Source organism: Mustelus asterias, chromosome 23 (assembly GCF_964213995.1).
Source record: "Mustelus asterias chromosome 23, sMusAst1.hap1.1, whole genome shotgun sequence".
Lineage (NCBI taxonomy): Eukaryota > Metazoa > Chordata > Chondrichthyes > Carcharhiniformes > Triakidae > Mustelus > Mustelus asterias.
In genome coordinates, this window is record NC_135823.1 from 62,971,010 (window position 1) to 62,989,726 (window position 18,717).

The 18,717-nt window shown below is 40.2% G+C and overlaps 1 protein-coding gene across 1 annotated transcript in view; it reads right to left on the reverse strand.

The window, feature by feature from the left end:
* grin2aa (glutamate receptor, ionotropic, N-methyl D-aspartate 2A, a) overlaps positions 1 to 16,550 on the reverse strand; it is a 327,307-nt gene extending 310,757 nt beyond the window's left edge. Inside the window, exons 1-3 of the mRNA XM_078239844.1 lie at positions 16,223 to 16,550; positions 15,622 to 15,817; positions 13,998 to 14,414 (exon numbers count right to left, since the gene is read on the reverse strand). Of these exons, the coding sequence (XP_078095970.1) occupies positions 13,998 to 14,414; positions 15,622 to 15,642 (438 nt within the window). The 5' untranslated portion in view covers positions 15,643 to 15,817; positions 16,223 to 16,550. The remainder of the gene's footprint in view (positions 1 to 13,997; positions 14,415 to 15,621; positions 15,818 to 16,222) is intronic.
* Between the last annotated feature and the right edge of the window lie 2,167 nt (positions 16,551 to 18,717).

The following is an 18,717-nucleotide window of genomic DNA, read 5'->3' on the forward strand; positions in this document are numbered from 1 at the left end:
CTGAACTCCAGAGAACATAAGATCAATTTACTCAGTATCCCTTCATGTGACAACCCTCTCATCCCAGGGACCAATCTAGTGAATCTTTGATGTAGTGCTTCCAAAGCAAGAATATCCTTTCTCAAGTTTGGAAATCAAAATTGCATACAGTATCCCAGGTGTGGTCTCACAAAAACCCTTACAACGTTGGTGAGACTTATTTATTCTTGTATTTCAATCCCTTGCAATAAAGGCAAAATACAATTTACTCTCCTAATTGCTTGATGTACTATGCTAACCTTTTGTGGTTCTTGTACGAGTACATCCAAGTCCTTCTGAACATCAACATCTACAAGTTTCACATCTTTCAGAAAAGTGTTCCACTTTTCTATTCTTAAAACCAAAGTGAATACCATTGAACATGGCATGTAAGTCAACCTTTGAAGCATCCAAAAATCCTTTCACAAATGGAGGTTGGATTATATGCCAAGTATAAATATTAACCAGCAGTGTGGGTGGCCACCATTTTGAAATGTGAAAAAAAACTGTTTTTTCAAATAAAGTAATTGTAAAAAGAGTAAAAAGATACATTTAACCACAATCAAGGCATTTTAAAACCATTAAACTCATTGTCTTCTGCATCTGATGCAAATTCATTCTGAGTCATTTTGGCTCTGGCATATATGTAAGGATCCACTCTGAATCAGATTTTTTTAATAGAAATTATTATAGAAACCCTACAGTACAGAAAGAGGCCATTCGGCCCATCGAGTCTGCACCGACCACAATCCCACCAAGCCCTACCCCCATATCCCTACATATTTACCCACTAATCCCTCTAACCTACGCATCTCAGGACACTAAGGGCAATTTTAGCATGGCCAATCAACCTAACCCGCACATCTTTAGACTGTGGGAGGAAACCGGAGCACCCGGAGGAAACCCACGCAGACACGAGGAGAAAGTGCAAACTCCACACAGACAATGACCCAAGCCGGGAATCGAACCCAGGTCCCTGGAGCTGTGAAGCAGCAGTGCTAACCACTGTGCTACCGTGCCGCCGATTTAGTGCTTTCACTTTCAGAGTCATCTCTCCATGACAAATGACCTTTCTTTCCATTGATTAAATTGGATATGCCACATTTTTAAACAACCTAGTGACAGTTTGTACACAAACAACATCCCATGATTTGATAATGAAACTACACAAAACATCCAGCAGGGCAGCACTTAGATTTCCACTCTTTGTGAAGGTTTTTTCTCCATCAGCTATCCACCAATTCCACTGGGCACAGGCATGATTTTTGAATGCCTTATTGAGGCACACATCCTAAGGCTGAAATACGGATGTTAGACCCACTCATATAACAACATGCGGATGTTATTTCTTCACAGGCACCTCTTGATCTCATCAGTTATATGGGATCTGAATCCACACGATTAAGTTGCATTCTTTACATAGGCCAATGGGGATGTCTCTTTCACATATTATTGATCCATAACTTCATTTCATCCTCATCCATCCCATCTTTGGACATTGACAAATGTTTGAAAATTACCTAAGCTTTAATTTTGTTCCATTGGCCATGCTAATGAGTAGCACCATAAATCTTCTCATGTTTTGTCATTTTCACTAGAACTGTTTTCAAATGTTTTCACTCCACAATTTAACTGCTAAGCCTAACAAAATTCATGGGCACTTCATCCATGTTACAGATGTGGTTGAATGGGTACTCTGTTTTTGTCGCTGTCTGGTAATGAACAGCTGGAAATTGGTCATTTTGGCATCGAAGTCCTTTGGTAAATTCTATGCAATCTTGGTCTTCTAATGCAACATTAGACTGTTTCGTTTCATAAAGCAGCTACACCAATTAGCTGTTGGTCTGAAATCTTTGCTGGACTCAGGGTTTGAGATGGCTCACTTAAGTGCATATACACACATTGCATTTCTGGTGACGATGTAACCATTCCAGTGATTTTTTGAGGATCCACTCTGATACATGCTTCTCAAGATCAGGCCGGTGTCTGGTTTCATGGCAACATTTGGTCTTGGGTATCTTCTTCAAAGCGGATTCCTTCTTCCTCCATTCTCACACCAGTTTTCCACTAACACCAAACGCTCTTGCTGCAGCACAATTATTTGACGAGTTAACAAATGTTACCATTTTTAGCTTGAAAGCATCTTCATACATCATTCTTTTTGCTGGAGAACCCATTTCTTTTCATCACTCACCATGCTTTATGCAGCCTGCTATGCATAGGTTTGGCTTAAGCTCCCATGTACTTTCTGTATAATACAGCCCACATTGTCTGCTTCATCACGTGCACTGACTTGAAGTGTAATGTAAGTAAAACATGCATTTCCAAGGTGAAAAATTGAGATTGACTCCAAATGTGAGTATTGTATTTCATAACTGAAAAGAAAGGGAATCATCATATATGACGGCTTGACTTATACACTGTGATATACAGTATCCTCACACTTCACCACATTATACTTCATCTGTCAGTTTGTTTCCCACTGACTTAACGTGTCTATCTTTTTGCAGCCTCTTTATATCCTCCTCACAGCTCCCATTCTAACTTAGTTTTGTACTGAACAACAAATGTTGGCTTTGTCAGAAATGTCCACATCCCATGAAGGAATAAAGGAAACAAATTCCACTAGTCACTGCCTGCCAACTTGAAAATGCCCCATTTATACTTACTCTCTGCTTATTTTCTATTAACCAATAATTTATCGATCCCATATCATGTGTGGCACCTGTTAAGTGCCTTTTGAAAATCCAAGTAAACCATATCTACTGGTTTTCCATTATCTAGCCTACTAGTTAGAGAAAGTCTCCCCCCAAACCCCTGGTAGAAGCAATAGTCTCCGCGGTTACGTGCTGCCAATGGAGAGTACACCACCCTGCTATCCCCACCCTCATCCCAATCATACAAGACCTGCCTGCCTAGCCCCAGCAAGTTACAGGAAAAAAGTACATTTGGTCCATGTTGAGGCACCCTCTCTCTCATCCTTCAGCCTCAGCAGTTGCCACCTCAATTGGATGGCAAGCATCCAGTGACCCCTGTGGCTTCCAGTAAAATGCTGCCTGGCCTTCTTGCTAGCCTCCAGGGTGCTGGTGGCAGAACCACTTAACTTCTTGAAAATATCAGCCTAATATATTCACTCATATTTACTATTTTAAGATATCATTTTTTCTGTTACTGAATGGATTTTCATTAACATGATCCTGGGAAGGCTGATGTGCTCTGAATTCTCTGAAAAATATACATTCCATATAAAATGAAACATAACACACTTACTGTTAATCTAAACATTGATCAATAATCGCAATTGTGCAGAAATTAGCTTTAACAGTTCAAAGGGAAGGCAGTATTTCTGCAGCTGCTCACCTTTTGAGCCAAGAAATTCATGTTAAAGCCTCAGTTCCTTATCTGGGCCTGAGCACCATATCTCAACTCACGCACCAGTGCTGTAATGAGGGAGTGTTTCATTGTTAGAGATAACATCCTTTTGATAAACAGTAAACTTTTCAGTTGGCTTAGGTAGACATTGTAAGTCCTTTGGAAGTCCTTTGGCACTATTTCATAAAGAGCAAGGACGTCTCTATATGATAACACCATCTTGCATTTATATAGCGCCTTTAACGTGGCAGAACGTTCGAAGGCATTTCAAGGAGCATGATCATGTAAAAACATTAAGCTACGTAAAGAGATATTCAGGCTGAAGACCAAAATGTAGGTTTTAAAGAATAACTTAAACAAGGAGAAAGAAGTGAGAGGAAGAGATGGAAATGTTTAAGCAAGGAACTTTACCTGAAGGCTGAGATGAATGCGCTATATAAAAATGCATAGTATTTCTTTAACATTATTATAAGGTAGGAGCCCGTGAAATTATATTCACGGCAGGAAAAGGGACTTTCAAAAAGTATTATTCAGAAAAATTACTCACAAATCCATGACATGCACCTCTTTGGTTGTCATTCCACACTGAGGCTACTACACTGCAGAATAACTCCTACAATGTCCCTAGGACACAGAAGAATAGCTATTGTACCTTAAAAGAGTAAGTGGCCATCACTGGACCATCAGTAACATTTGAATCCTCTTTACAACGCAGTTTCCACTGGAGCTTTTCTCATTCTTTTAATACCAGTCCATCACAGAAAACTGTGGTCGGACAGTCAAGAGTTATACACCCCTTGCACTATTTGGTGGAAGTTGAAGATTGCGGGGTCATTTACTCTGTATGAATACTTGGGTGTTCAACACTGCATCTTGAACACTCAACATTATATGCGCATACAAGCATGGGCACGTGTACTGCATTTGCGATGCCAACAGTTTTCCTGGAACTTGCTCCCTATTAGGGTGGCAGAAGTGGAAATTTCCATTTGATGATTTCAAAAGAAAAATGAATGTTCACACAAGGGAAATAAACTTACAGGGCTACAGGGTTAGAGCAGGAGAATGGGACTGACTGGATTGTTCTGCAGAGAGCTATCATGGACTCAATGTATCAAATGGCCTCCTTTTGTCCTGTATTGACTGTGTGACTCTAATTCATGTTGTTATCTAATAGCTGAATCATACACTATTTTTCAGATCTTCAGGAAATCAGCATTACAAGTCACATTTGGTTATTGTGAGATGTGCAAGCAGAATTATGACAGCAGGAAATATTTCATTATAATGTCACATTAGAGGAATTAATTTGCCAGATTCAGCCTGGTCAAGAAGAATTGCTTGAAAAACGACTGCTTTTCAATTCCTTTCAACATGATTCCTAACAGAGTTTGTAGAGATTTTATCATTTTATTTCACTGATAGGGCAGCAAAGGATCCTAAAGCAGTTTTTATTTCCATGGGGCAAGTGGTAAAAATCAAGGGGAAACCACTGTTGTTGCAACCAAAATACCTGTATTAAAAAAATGATTAAGTGATGGGTTTGGCGATCAATGATTTATTTGGCTCACCATGTACTTGAAAAAGTATCAGCATCTGGAAGAGTCATACATTTGCATGTTTTCTTGTTAAACATATCTAAAATGTGACGCAGTCACACACAAGGATTATCCATAATGTATTTGCCCCTCAGGCACCTAAATACAACACATTCAAACTGTATGACAGAATGGATGTAATGGACTGAGATGAGAATCATTTCATATACTTCAAGGGTTTAATGGATGCATTCACAGAAATGACCTGGTTTTGGCTTTGAGTCTTGTTTTTGTCTCACATATATCTTTTAATCCAGTATAATAAAGGCAAATTAATATCAAAAGTTGCATTTAACTGTATATCTATTTGCCTTCTACTCTAATTAGAACAGTACAGCACAGAACAGGCCCTTCGGCCCACGATGTTGTGCCGAGCTTTATCTGCATGTTTACATCAATTAATTTTGTCTCCTTCAGATTGTGTCTGAATTTTGTCTCTTTCGACCATAAGATATAAAAGCAGAATTAATTTGACCATTTGGCCCATCAAGTCTGCTCCACCATTCAATCATGGCTGATTAAGCTTCTCAACCCCATTCTCCCACCTTCTTCCCATAACCTGAGATCCCGATACCATCAAGAACCTATCTATCTCTGTCTTAAATGTACTCAATGACCAGGCCTCCACAGCCTTCTGTGACAATGAATTCCATAGATTCACTTCCCTCTGGCTGAAGAAATTCCTCCTTATCTCGGTTTTAAAGGGTTGTCCCTTTATTCTGAGGCTGTGCCATCGGATCCTAGTCTCGCCGACTAATAGAAACATCTTTCCCATGTCTACACAATCCAGGCCTTTCAGTATTCTGTAAGTTTCAATGAGATGCCCACTGATCCTTCTAAACTGCATTGAGTACAGACCCAGAGTTCTCTAACGCTCCTCATACATCAATTTTTCATTCTAGGGATCATTCTTGTGAACCTCCTCTGGACCCTCTCCAGGGCCAGCACATCCTTCCTTAGATTATGGAGTCCAAAATTGCTCACAATACTCCAAATGTGGTCTGACTAGAGCCTTACAAATTTGCCTACCTAACCACCAATTGAAACTGCAAGCTAACTTTATGAGAATCTTAACCTTTCTTTGGAAGGATAAGAGTTGGCCTACAGTTAGGAAGTGTCAGAAAAATATTAGGGGTAGAAGAATAAGAGTAACAAATAAGTTTAAGGCTGTCAATGCACAGGAGTAGAGAATCTCAAACACAAATGAAAGTTGTAGCAAGAAAAAGGGAGATTAAAAAGAATTGAATTGCTAAGATTTGTGAATAGTTCCTTTTGCAGTGAGAAGAAAGCAAATAGACCCACGATTAATCTTCTGAAGATTAAGGTTGGGGATATAGAAGGAAATAGAGGACTTGCTATTGCAACAGATTACGTGATCCTGGTTTTACAAATAACAGAGAATGTCTTGCAGGTAAGCACTTGAGAGACCAGCTGCCTCTAAATTAGAACAATTAAACTAACTAATCATATGGACAGACGTAAGTATCTATATAGTTAGGTATGTAAGGGTACTACTGTAATTACAGAAAATAAGATAAGATGCAAATCAAGTTAGGTATCGTAATCAAAGAGAATAGAACACCTAAAACATAAGTAAAAGCAAACCTCAATTAAGTGCCTCGACTTGATTGGTAGAAACATTCAAAATGATTTGGACTGAGGGCATAGATAGGAGAAAATAAATATACTGTGAAAACCAAGCACACACCGGAAGTTGGCAGAGAATTTAACATGCAAGGAAATAAGAAGGAAAGATAGCTTTAGATTGTTTAGTCATCGTGGAAAATTGAACTCCAAATTCAAACTACCGTGAGGAGACTTGAACCACCAAACACTGGATTATTATTTCAGGCCTCTGGGTGAATTGTCAATTTCATGAACACTAACGTTTGAAGTGGTTGATAGAGCAGTTTTCTATCCAAATGTTCAGAAAAGTGCAAAATAAGATTCACAAGGATGATACTCAGAGGTGTGGTGATATAAACAGGGCCTAGTTTTAAGGCTGATAAAATTGGATATCCTAAATTAAAGAATTGGGCATATTGAAATCAAATACAGTCAAACCTCAGGCAGGCCAATTGTACAATACATAAATGTGTCTGGGCCTGACCCATCAACCACCCATCAAAGGTCGTTACACTCTACTTGAGACTTAGCAGGAGATCATGGCACCTCATTGAAATGCATCGGTCTATTGTTAGAAGCCCAGATCGGGCCAGACTTTCTGTCACCAAGAGTTCCTGTAGATACCTTATCTGATAACAAGTTCAACAACATGGAGATGGACACCTGGGGGGCGGACCCTGGTGTCCTGTCAGGCAGACATCAAGAAGCCCACTGGGTATTGGAACCCCCTCCTGGGACCTAATTGGCCGGAAGCCAGAGAAGTTTTTGGAAAGGCAAACAGGCTGGGGATAAAGGGACACACTCAGAGGCACACTGCAGCGAAGACTCGACGAGGGAGGCAGTTGTGACCATTCGGAAGACTGACCAGAGAAGGAAGAAGCTGCCATCGAGACTCACCTTCGTGACGACAGATCAGAGAATCGGGCCTGCAGTTTAACCAAGCCATCTTTACGGGCAGTATACTTGAATCTGGGGTATCCTCTTGTTTTATGTGGGTAATTTAAGGGTTAATAGTGTTATTATTAATAAACTTGTTGAACCTTTACTTGTGTTTGTCCTTTGTCCACCTTGCAAATAAGGGCACCGGGGTAAAACCTTGGAGTAAGTAAACTGGTTGAAAGTATCTGAGATTAACAGGTACAACAGGATATATTTATCGGGAAGAATTGACTCTTTTTTTCTCAAGGAAATAGAAGACTGAGGACTGACTTAATGGAAATTGTTAAGATTATGAATGGGCTTGATAAGCTTGTCATCAAGAGAGTATTTCTACTTTCAGGCAGGACCAGAACGCGGGGCTATAACTATAAGGCAGTCTCTAAAAATCCAATAAGGAACTCAGGAGAAATGTTAAAAGTAGAAAGTTGTTAAAATGTGTAACTTGCTACCACAAGGTGTGTTTGAGGTGAGTAGCATAGTTGCATTTATGGGGAAACTAGATAAACCCAGGACAGGGAATGGAATTGAAGGATATATTGATGGGGTTAGATGAAGAAGAGTAGAAAGACACTGGTCAAAGAATAAGCACCAGCACAAAGCTTTTAGGCCAAATGGCTTGTTTCTGCCCTGTAAATATGCTGTTCCATGTCTTCTATAAGTCACAAAATCCACAAGACTGAAAACCATTACTAAGATGTGATTTGAACTCACATTCACTAAATTATTGATCTCGGCCTCTGGAAACAACCCACTGATGTATATATAAAAAACAGATTTGTAGCACATTTATTAGTGTTACTTATTTTGTATCACTAGAAAATATGTTTTAAAACTGCTTGTCACCACATGTCTTGTACCTCTTATAGGGAATTCACACTATACCTGATCCTGCCAGTTTAAAAAAATATTCAAAATACAAAAGTACTTGGACCTTTGGAATATAATTACCATAATTTATTCAACTTTAAGGTTACCAACAATCAATATCAGTGAGGGTGAGAACAGTAATAACAAATTGCATAAAGTAAATTTGAATGAAGTGAGAACTGAACTGAAGAAAATTGAACAATTGCTGAGAAATAGTTCAATGAAAGAAGGATGAATTACTCAGGAAAATCTGTGCAAAGCTTATTCAGTCTAGTCTACACTTTAGACGCAAATCTTTGCTCCTGGGTTGGGTGTGGAGACACAGGAGAATTCCAAACTTCGCAAACCTACCTGGGAAAAACTGAGGAAGGTGCCAGGTGCAGAGGTAGGCTGGGCAGAAGGCCTGTCTCAAAGTTCTGGCACCGTGTTCAGTTTAAAACTGCAGCCCTCACCACCCAACACAACTTCCCATGCCGCATCCATGTAACTGCACATCCCCCCCACCCCCATAACCCTCATTAACCTCTATGCCAACCTATATTGCACCCAACCCCTCTATCCCGCATACCCCTGCAAATCTTTGCCCTCCACGCATCTCAATGGCCCTTTATAGTTCCGATGTCAACTTAGTGCCAATTCATTACAACCCATGCCCACTATCCCTTGACTTACACCTACCACGTCAACTCACCGAGTATCCACTATTAGCAGCCCTCAGGACCCATCCAGATATGAGATAAAATAATGTTCAATTAAATAAAGTTCTAAGTATCGTTTGCAGACTTCACTAAATTGAAGATAAACATTCACATTCATAAAAGCCCATTCACTACACTTACATTCCTTCAACTAAATAAAGCCTTATAACACCAAGCATTGGAACTCATAGTTCCACATCAAGGAGTCTATGACAACTTACAGCTGTCAATCAAACTGTGAAATGGCAAGCACCCCACTGTGATAATAGATAGTTATGAAATCAGCCATGCAGCATTAATCCGGTAATGTAAACCCTCAGACTGTTCTCAATAGACAGGATGAAATAGCAAGCAAACTTTTATTTAACATTTCAGACATTTTTTTCCAAAGATTTAAAGGGCAGGACCTTTAAATTCCTTAACAGCTCCCTTTGACAAGTCCCTTTGATGGGTGCTTCTGCAGTTTTCACAGGTCCCTTCGATAGGTTTGTGACAGTTTTGACAGATCTTTTGGCAGTTCCAGTAAGCACTTTTTACACAATTTATGTTTAATTTTAATAAATCCAAAGGGCACCTGATCTCTATCAAAGGGCACCTGACTTCCCCCAAAAGGTTACTTGATCTACCCCAAAGGGCACCTGACCTCCACCGAATGTTTCTCAGGACCAGATGCAAAGAAGTACCTTACCTTCCCAAAGGGGTGCACCGGCTATCCAAATAAATCCACAAAGTTCTGTCCTGCTCCATTCTACACACTTTGAGGTTCACAGTCTTAGCCCACCAAAATTCCACTTCAGTAGCGGCAGCTGATGATTTAAATGGCCACATGTGTGATACAAGCCCCTCCCTTAATCCTACCAAAGTTTGGAGAGTCCTTCCACCATGGCAAAAATCTGGGCCTAAGAGTTTAAAAATTCCTAACTATTCATCATTCTTTTATACTCTAGATCATTCTTATTCCACTTCCTTGCAGATTGACCAGTGCACATGCCAAAGCTGTACAGAGAACTTCAAGTGGATATGACTAGTGTAGTAGATGCCTCAACATAATATCTGCTGATCTTCAATGATCTGGCTATGTAGCCAAAGGTATTGTTTGTTTTGTTTCACTATTTATCCACATTGTCTCAGCATTAAAAGTGACAAGTTCACCCAATTATTTTGTACCGTTTCTAATCCCAGTGATTTTATATCAATGTTTCTCATTTCCTATCCCAAAATGCAAAGCTTTAACATTTCTCTGCCCATTTCATAATAAAGTGTACTCTTTTTTTCAAATATTAACTGCATTTTCTGCACTCTCAATTCTGAAGTCTGCTGTTAGTTGAACAAGCATACGATTGGCTTTTGATTCCCAATCACTTCATTTTTATAGAAAGGAAACAACAAAAGTTCAAGCACAGACCTCAGGGTACTCCATTCAGCACTGCCTCACCCCAAGTTTGACATTATCCCTATTGTGTACTCTGTTTACTACTTTTTTGATCCAGTTTTGTATCTAGTTGCACATTCAACGTTAGGATCTCATTGAATTTTCAACTGACTAATATTCATTAATATGGGGTCTCGTCAAAGTGTTTTGGAATAATCTATGTAAAGGCTGGTTCCACTATCTTCTTTATTCGTAATTCCTTGAAATAAATCAGATTGTCAAGCAGTTTCTTCCCATTCTTTATCCTTGGTGATTGTTTTCCATCAAGACATGTTAGCTAAGTGTGTCTCCAAATTAATGTGGTTCACAGTATTTCCCCCTTTAATTTCCCCAGATGTTGGTCTAATTGGTCTCCAGTTTTCAGGTCAAATTTATACCCTTTTAAAACATCAATATTTCGTCTCCTTGCGTTCTATTTTGCAGAACCTCTCAAGTATCCAAAGAATCTTTCACCACTATAGACAGTGCCTTAGATATTTCCTTTCTAATCTTCAGTAACCCAGGGTGTGTGCCATCTGATTCAGGGATTTGTTAGCTTTCAGTTCACTTGACTGACCCAATAGCTTATGAAATAATCATTGTACTATAATAAATGAATACTGAATTATTTTTCTCCCTGCCGTATACTTCTGGAAAATAATTATCTATAAATATCTTTATCCCATCATTTGAATACTCCATCACTTTAATCCTTTAGTACTAATTTGCACTCTAGCCATTTTTTTACTGCTGTGAACTGGATTTTGATTCCAGAGCCTTCTTTTGACATCTAATACCTTTTTGGTTTAATAATTTCCTATTTCCTTGTATCTTTTTAATGAAGATATTGTAGAGGTAGTGTACTTAATTCAGTTTTACATGTGAAATTGATGCCAGTAGTTCAATCTTCAGCCTACAGACAAACACCCGACACAAAACTTTTAAGGAAATAGACTATAACATGGGGAAATGTGATGTCATTCGCTTTGAGAGGAAAAATGGAAAAGCAAAGTAACTTTTAAATGGACAGAAATGGGAAATGTTAATATTCAAAGGGACCTGCATTGTTTTGTACACAAATCACATAGGTTAACATACAACAGGCAATTAGGAAGGCAAATTGTATCTTAGCCAAAAGGAAAGAAGTCTTACTACAATTATGTAGGACCTTGGTGAGACCATATCTGGAGCACCCCATACAGTTTTGGTCTCCTTACCCAAGGAAGGATATATTTGCCTCAGAGGGAGTGCAACGAATGTTTGCTAAATTGATTCCAGGCTGAGAGATTTGTCCTGGAAGAAGAAAGTAAGTAAACTGGGTCTAAATTCCCTAAAATTTGGGAGGATGAGAGATCTAATTGAAGCAAATGAAATTCTTCAGGAACTTGTTAGGGTGAATACAGCTGGAGAGTCCAAAACCGAGCCTTGGAGTGAGAATTCAACCAATTAGGACTGAGATTAGGAGAAATTTCTTCACTTAGAGGGTTGTGGATCTTTGGAATTCTCTACTTCAGAGAGCTCAGCATGCTCAGCCATGACTATTGATAGATTTTTGGGTACTAAGGGAATTAGCGGAATGAGGGTAGTGCATGAAGGTGAAGCTGAGGTAAATCAGCCATGGTCTTATCGAGTGGCACTGCAGGTTTGAATGGTAATGTGGGCCTACTCCAGCTCCCAATTCTTATGTTCTTACAATCATGCTAAAAATAAATAATGAATTGAATTTAGTCCTTTGCTTTCATCCAATCTTTTAAAATATAATGTTGTAGTGTCTAGCTCGACATTATCCTTATGTTTGTCATCAAAAGACGTCTTAATGTATAGCACAGTCTCAATTCTGACGATTCCAGATTGGAAATGTAAAGTAATTAATTCATTACACCTTCCGCTATCGTGTTAGGCAAGGTATTAAGAGATATGGAATCATGGTGAGTAAATAGAATTAAGATACAGATCAACCATGATCTAACTGAATGGTGGGAATAGGCTCGAGGGGCTGGATGGCCTATTCCTGCTGCTATGTGATTCATTATTCTGCATCAACGTCATAGCAACAGTCCTTCACAGCCCTCCTCATGTATTCTTCTAAATATGATTAACATTATCTTGAATTTACTGAAGTGTATGTTGCAAGTTTGAGATAACAGAGTGAATAAAATGTGATCATTTGACCTCAGGATCAGATAATATCCATAATGAATATTGGAACTGTGTTCATATGAACAGGTATTTGGTGTGTAAATTAATTGCGGGGTATATTTAATGAACCATGCACTCTGGGATAGACTGAATCTGGGGCCAACCAGATGGATTGAAATTGTATTTTTCAGTTACATGCATCCTCATGTTCTTATGCTTTAACAATAGCACTTCAAGTCTGAGATTAATTTAGTACATTGCTCACTCACGTTTAATATCAATGCCAGAAGTTTTGGAATGAATTTCTGTTGCTATTATTCCACAGTATTAAATAAATCACCAAGTACCCACGACTATTAGAAGTAAAAGTTTAACAAAGCTGAGCTGAAATTAAACTCTCCAAAGCATAAACTGACAAAAGTCAAAATGAATTTTTGTTACCGCAGTTTTCCTTATGGAACTAAAGGTGAGGTAGCATTTGGATTACCTACTCTGTGTTGGAATATTACATTTCTAGTGTAAATTCTTCTTTGATTTGGGAGTTTAGCCAACAGTGCCTTTATCTGGAACTATTAGGCAGATGGTAATTGACTTGTCCAAATGAGATTACTTTGCTCTCAACAGTCCATTTCCAAAAAAACAGCGTTGCTGCTAATCTTTGATTCTTGCCTTGCATATTTTATATGAATTGCTTTCTCAAAATAACGTTTGGCAACCTTAGTGGCTTAAAGTTGATTGGTTTGCAAATTTGGGGCTGACTCACTTGAGTGCATGAATGAATTCAGTGAAATGTAACTCCACTGCGCCCCCTCACACGCAGGACCACAGCTAAACTCACGACACCCTTCTGGCTCGTTTGTCTGAAGTGGCACACCAATAAATGGTTGGCACTTTTTAGTATCAGAAGGCATGGAGAAACCAGTGCTGCCCAAAGATTATTCAGATCGATTGCAGCCAAATTTAACAAAATGAGTGCAGTTGGGATCGTATTGCTGACTGCACAGAACCAACATTGTTACCTGCATTTAACTGAGTTTAAAATGTGTTATTCCCGCATACAATACCACTCGCGACAGAAAGGAAATGGATCCCAGATACAATAGAAAATTGAACACAAAATCTCTAGTTTAAGCTGGAAGAGGCGAAGATGGTTCTATGGCTTTGTGCTATTTGACACAGATATTGCAATTACCTTACCCGTCCTCATCTGGAAATCAATATTCATTCATTTCTCTCCCTTGAAGGAACTTTTTTCAATTGGCAAGGAAATGAACATTACTCCTGTTTAAAAAAAAAGAATCTGAGCAGAAACAGTTCTCCTGCACTTACTTTATCTGCCATGATCATGGAAGAGCCGCCGTGAATTCCCAAGATAGGAATAAATGTCTGGGAGGAAATAAAATCCAAAATCTGAGCGATAGCCTCCTGGTCCGTGTCATCTCCAAACACCACGCCGTGGATCTTGGTGCCTGACATCAGGTCACACACGTGGGTTATGATACTCTTCGGGTCGGTGTGGTTCACCGCCACGGTCACCACGTTGACATCAATGGGAAAATCGGGGGCATCTTCCTTGATCCACACATCCCTAAAGCCCGTGCTGTCGGGGCTCCTGCCCAGAATGATGGCGATGTTCAGGGTCGGGTAACCCTGCTGAGCTCTGATTAGATCCAAGTGGAAGATGAGGAGATCTAGTACCACCACCGCAAGAAAGCCGAGGCGTCCCATTTTCGGAAGCTCCATCCCCTGCAAAGGTGAAGATTACCAACATCTGCAGATTGCACCAAAAACACACACACACAGTTTTTTCCTTCTTCCCCTATCCCTTCTTTGAGATTTTTAAAACATCCACACAAGGCATCAACATGGAAAAGTTCACCTAGTCACCAAATAAGGACAAAGGAAACCGCAGTCTCCGCATATTCCGAGAGGCTTTTTTTTCCCTACTCGTCATGAAGACCCAAAAAAGGCATCTGACCTAATTTACATACTACTGAGTATTCAGGACAGGTTTATAAGAATATATTTCCCTAACGTCGGGTCACAAATATTTTGGGGCTCGTGTTGCTAAATCGTTCAGCCGGGGGGTTGGGAGGCGGGTGGGGTGAGGAGGGGATGCTTGCTTCCAGTTTGCACAAAACATCGTATCCTCTCTCACTATTAGTCATGATTGCTTTTCACAGGGGCTTTTTTTGATGCATTTCACTGCAAGGTTTGCTAACTTGTCTCTTTTCATTCCAAATCCAATTTAATATATAGAAGGGGATATAAAAGCTGCTCTTGTTTTAAGAAGCATCACACTGTCCTGTAGCAATTTTAAGGAAAGGACGTTTTACTTAACGTGCCAGGGAGTGGGATTGTGAGGGGGGGGGTGGGGGGGAGGCAGTGGGCTCCGAGTGCCAGCTTTATTTGCAGCGCTAGTAACGGAATATCAACTTACTGGGCGGCATATGAGGAGCTATTTTAGTAACAGTTTGAAGTCACGAAATACAGCATTCTGCCGTGTGGGCGTTCAGGTTTTAATGATTAAACGGTTGAATCATTTGAGGTTGTGGTCTCTTCCATGTTGATTTAAAACAAAAAATGCTGGCATGAATCAAATTATCAATCTCATTCAAACATTTGAAATCCAATCTTAACGCACGTAGAAGACATTTTTACACAGCAGAGATGTTTTAATAATGAGCATACGTGTGAGCTATTTAAGTAGCAAAAGTGATTGGAAGGTTTATCGACAGACACGCAGAAAAGAGGATAGACATTAAAACTGATGAGTTAAGTGAACCGATAAGCGACATGAAATAAATCGGGATGAAGTTCATTCGAAAGCCAAATTCTTTCACATGAAGTGTATTAGTATGGATTGATATTACAGAGCTGCAGCGTCCTCTGCAGTTGCAATTGTTAGAGGCAGCTTTAAGCATGATGCGGGAGACGTCTATATGTGACATACCTTCAATATCACGAAATGCATTTCGTTGCTGGCATGTTGGAGGGGTTTGCATGTCTTGGCTCTCAGCACCAAGGGTTATTTTGTGGGTCTCTGCATCTCCATGGAACGCCACTTTAAGCTCCAGCTTATCTCCTTTGCATTCAGCAGCGGCTCTTGTGTCAGGAACTAGCGAAGTGTGAAAGTATGCAAAGTTGGTCTACAGTGGGCATAAAATGTGTAGTAAGCCCGATTAAAAAATAAAATAAACTTGCTGCAATCTCTCTCTTTTTTTGCACTTTTGCTTCAGTCTGGTCAATCCACTAATGCAAATTCCCTATTATCTGGGTTCAGATCAAATGTTTGCATTTAGCAATGCATACGTTCAGAGGAATGAGAAAAGCAGATTTATACACAGAACAAATGGACCTCCGTTTCAACATAGCGTCACTTACACCCAGTAGATGTTAGACTGTGCAAGCAAAATCCTGCAGTGTGTAAAATGAAATCATATGAACGTATCTTATGGTTCGGAGTAATTGCTATAAAGAGCAAAGTATAACAACTGCAACAAGAGATTAGAGACGGGTGATCGCACACAAGACAATACAGCAAACATACTTACAGCATCATTCTTCCACATAGCTGCAGCGCGTATGCTCAATAATGAGGCTGCAAGATAACCCATTTGTACTGAAGCCCACCGGAACAACGCCAACGAATATTTCTGTGATCGACTCGCCTGTTAACGGATCCATGTAACATTCTCCTATAATGTGCCGCAAACCCATTAGCTTTCATTGTAGAAATGTGAACGTGCAATGGATTCCCATTAGAAGCGACGAGTTCGACACAGCTATCTGGGATAATTGACTTTGAAATAGCAGTAAAACCAGCCACCACACTAGCTGAACTCTTGTATTTTACGGTGCCATACACAGGCGCTTCTGCCTAAACCCTTCAGTCTGTCTCTGTTGAGACTGCAATACTCAGAGGTTCCTGGGCTCTGTGTTTGAGGAATCAGTCAACAACACATCCTTATGGAGGCTATGTGAATTACAGCGTCCGTGTGTGTGACTGTGTGAGGTGTAAGAGTATGCAGAGTCCCATTTACTAAACAAAGAATAAGAAAAACAACTTGCTTGACGTATTTTTTTCTCTACGTAACAACACTGCTTCCATTCTTGGGGGTTTCTCAACTTCAGACACAAAGGACAGTTTAGCCCAGTGTTATCAGTTGGCTAAAATCCAGGAGACTAGAATCGAGATAGAAATCGGTCCGCCGATAAACATGAAAATTGCAGGTCTCCCTTCTACTGCGATACTCCTGACCAGCACAGACATTGCAAACCAACTATTAAGAGCTCGTCATTTGCTAAACCTGGCATTTATTGTACTGGACCAAATCAGGTTCGGCTTCTTTCCCGCCTTCGAAAATTGGCTAGACAAATAGAGTGGATGTTGCTGAGTGGGCCACCGGCAAACGCTGACCGCAGCGAGGATGGGACAATGAGGTTTCAAAAAAAAAAGAACGTGAGGAAAGATCGGGAGTACAATTTATGTTTTGGTGATCCAGAAACTCATATGAAAACCGTGGTCGTGAAAAGAATGCCAAGGTGGATGTTATAGCGGGCCCGCAAGATCTGCCAAAATCGTGCGGCAAATCCAGAGACCGACATTAAAGTCATTCGTTTGATATCATGAGAGTCGGCGTTCTCGCCTTTAACAGGCGAATGCTGCTTTGACGGGGTTACACCATTGAAAATCAACCAACCAGTAATCTCGGCGACTGGACTTCATTTTATTGTATCTCGGTGTGTCCCCCCACCCCCCTCTCTCGGAACCAACTCAAGGCAAGAGCGATCCCTCGACGGCTCAATTTAGATGGCTGTTTGTCACTAGTGTCAATTTGAAAAGGGGATCCTGGAACATTTAAAACACGTCGCTTCCTTTTCATCACACATTACAACGCTGCTCACGTAGCTCGGAATTTCTCCCTTGAAAATAAATATGCTAGTTCTTTTTTTGGCTGCGGCTGACGGAATCTCACATTGTGGTACCGCTTATCTCATTCATTCAATCCCCTGAGCACCGTGGGCGTCTCGTGTAGCCGTTTAATTTCTCTCGATATGTACGTAATAATCAAAAAAACGGAATGTTTAATATGGCCGTGACTATAAGTGTTCGGTTAATGTACTATTTCCAGAATAGATACGGAATTATTCGTGTAACACAAGTGGTTTTATATCGTCCGTTGTCAGTGGCTTTTACCCACTGCGTAAAATATTCCTTTCATCGAGGAATTCAGTCTTTTCTGTATTTCAACCAATCGTGGCATCTTCCTCAGTCCAATTACAACATTCCGTGGTTGACAGGAAGCGAGTTGGGACTGCGGAAAGGATGGTTACAGGTTATACATGCTGAGTAAAATGAATCCCAGTTCCACAACTAGCTCAGCGGCATGCTGCATTACTGTGTATGCACAGCACTGATATGGGACACGACTGTCTGAAGTCGCAGTCTCCTTCCTTCAGCTTGAAGGTGTCTGTTTCTGTGAAGGGAGAAGTGTGTTGGGCATTACCGACTTAAATAGGGCGCATTGCACCTTATCTCCAGTCGCCCGATGCATTACAAGCAGATTTATTTATTTCAATTCGGCCAATGCTCGAATGCATTCAAGCGCGAAAAGTTAGAGCGAGGTACGGCAGGAATACAAAATAAAAAGCAGCAATATAAAACAGGCATGGCAGCTAAATCCTTTAGGTTTCGTTTTCTCATCTCTGAAATGTTGATCTCCAGCCAATTGCATGGGAATAAATCAGTGATTCCCATGGATTTTTAATGTTCAAGTGACACAGTCCGAGGACAACTCATGCGACTTAACATGGTAATGTGAGCTCTGGCAACAGGCTGGAGGATGCATGCACTACTGTAAATCAGACTGCAATACACTCCACCATCTTCACTTGTTTTATAGACTATAATCCCAATTCACATCGTGGTTGTCCGAGAGACAGCTTTAGAAATCTGCTTGTGTACAGAAAATGGGCACAGATTAAATGGTCATCGGGCGACATGGAATATTGGAATCCGTAGTTATTCAGGGTCGGTGGGCCCCAG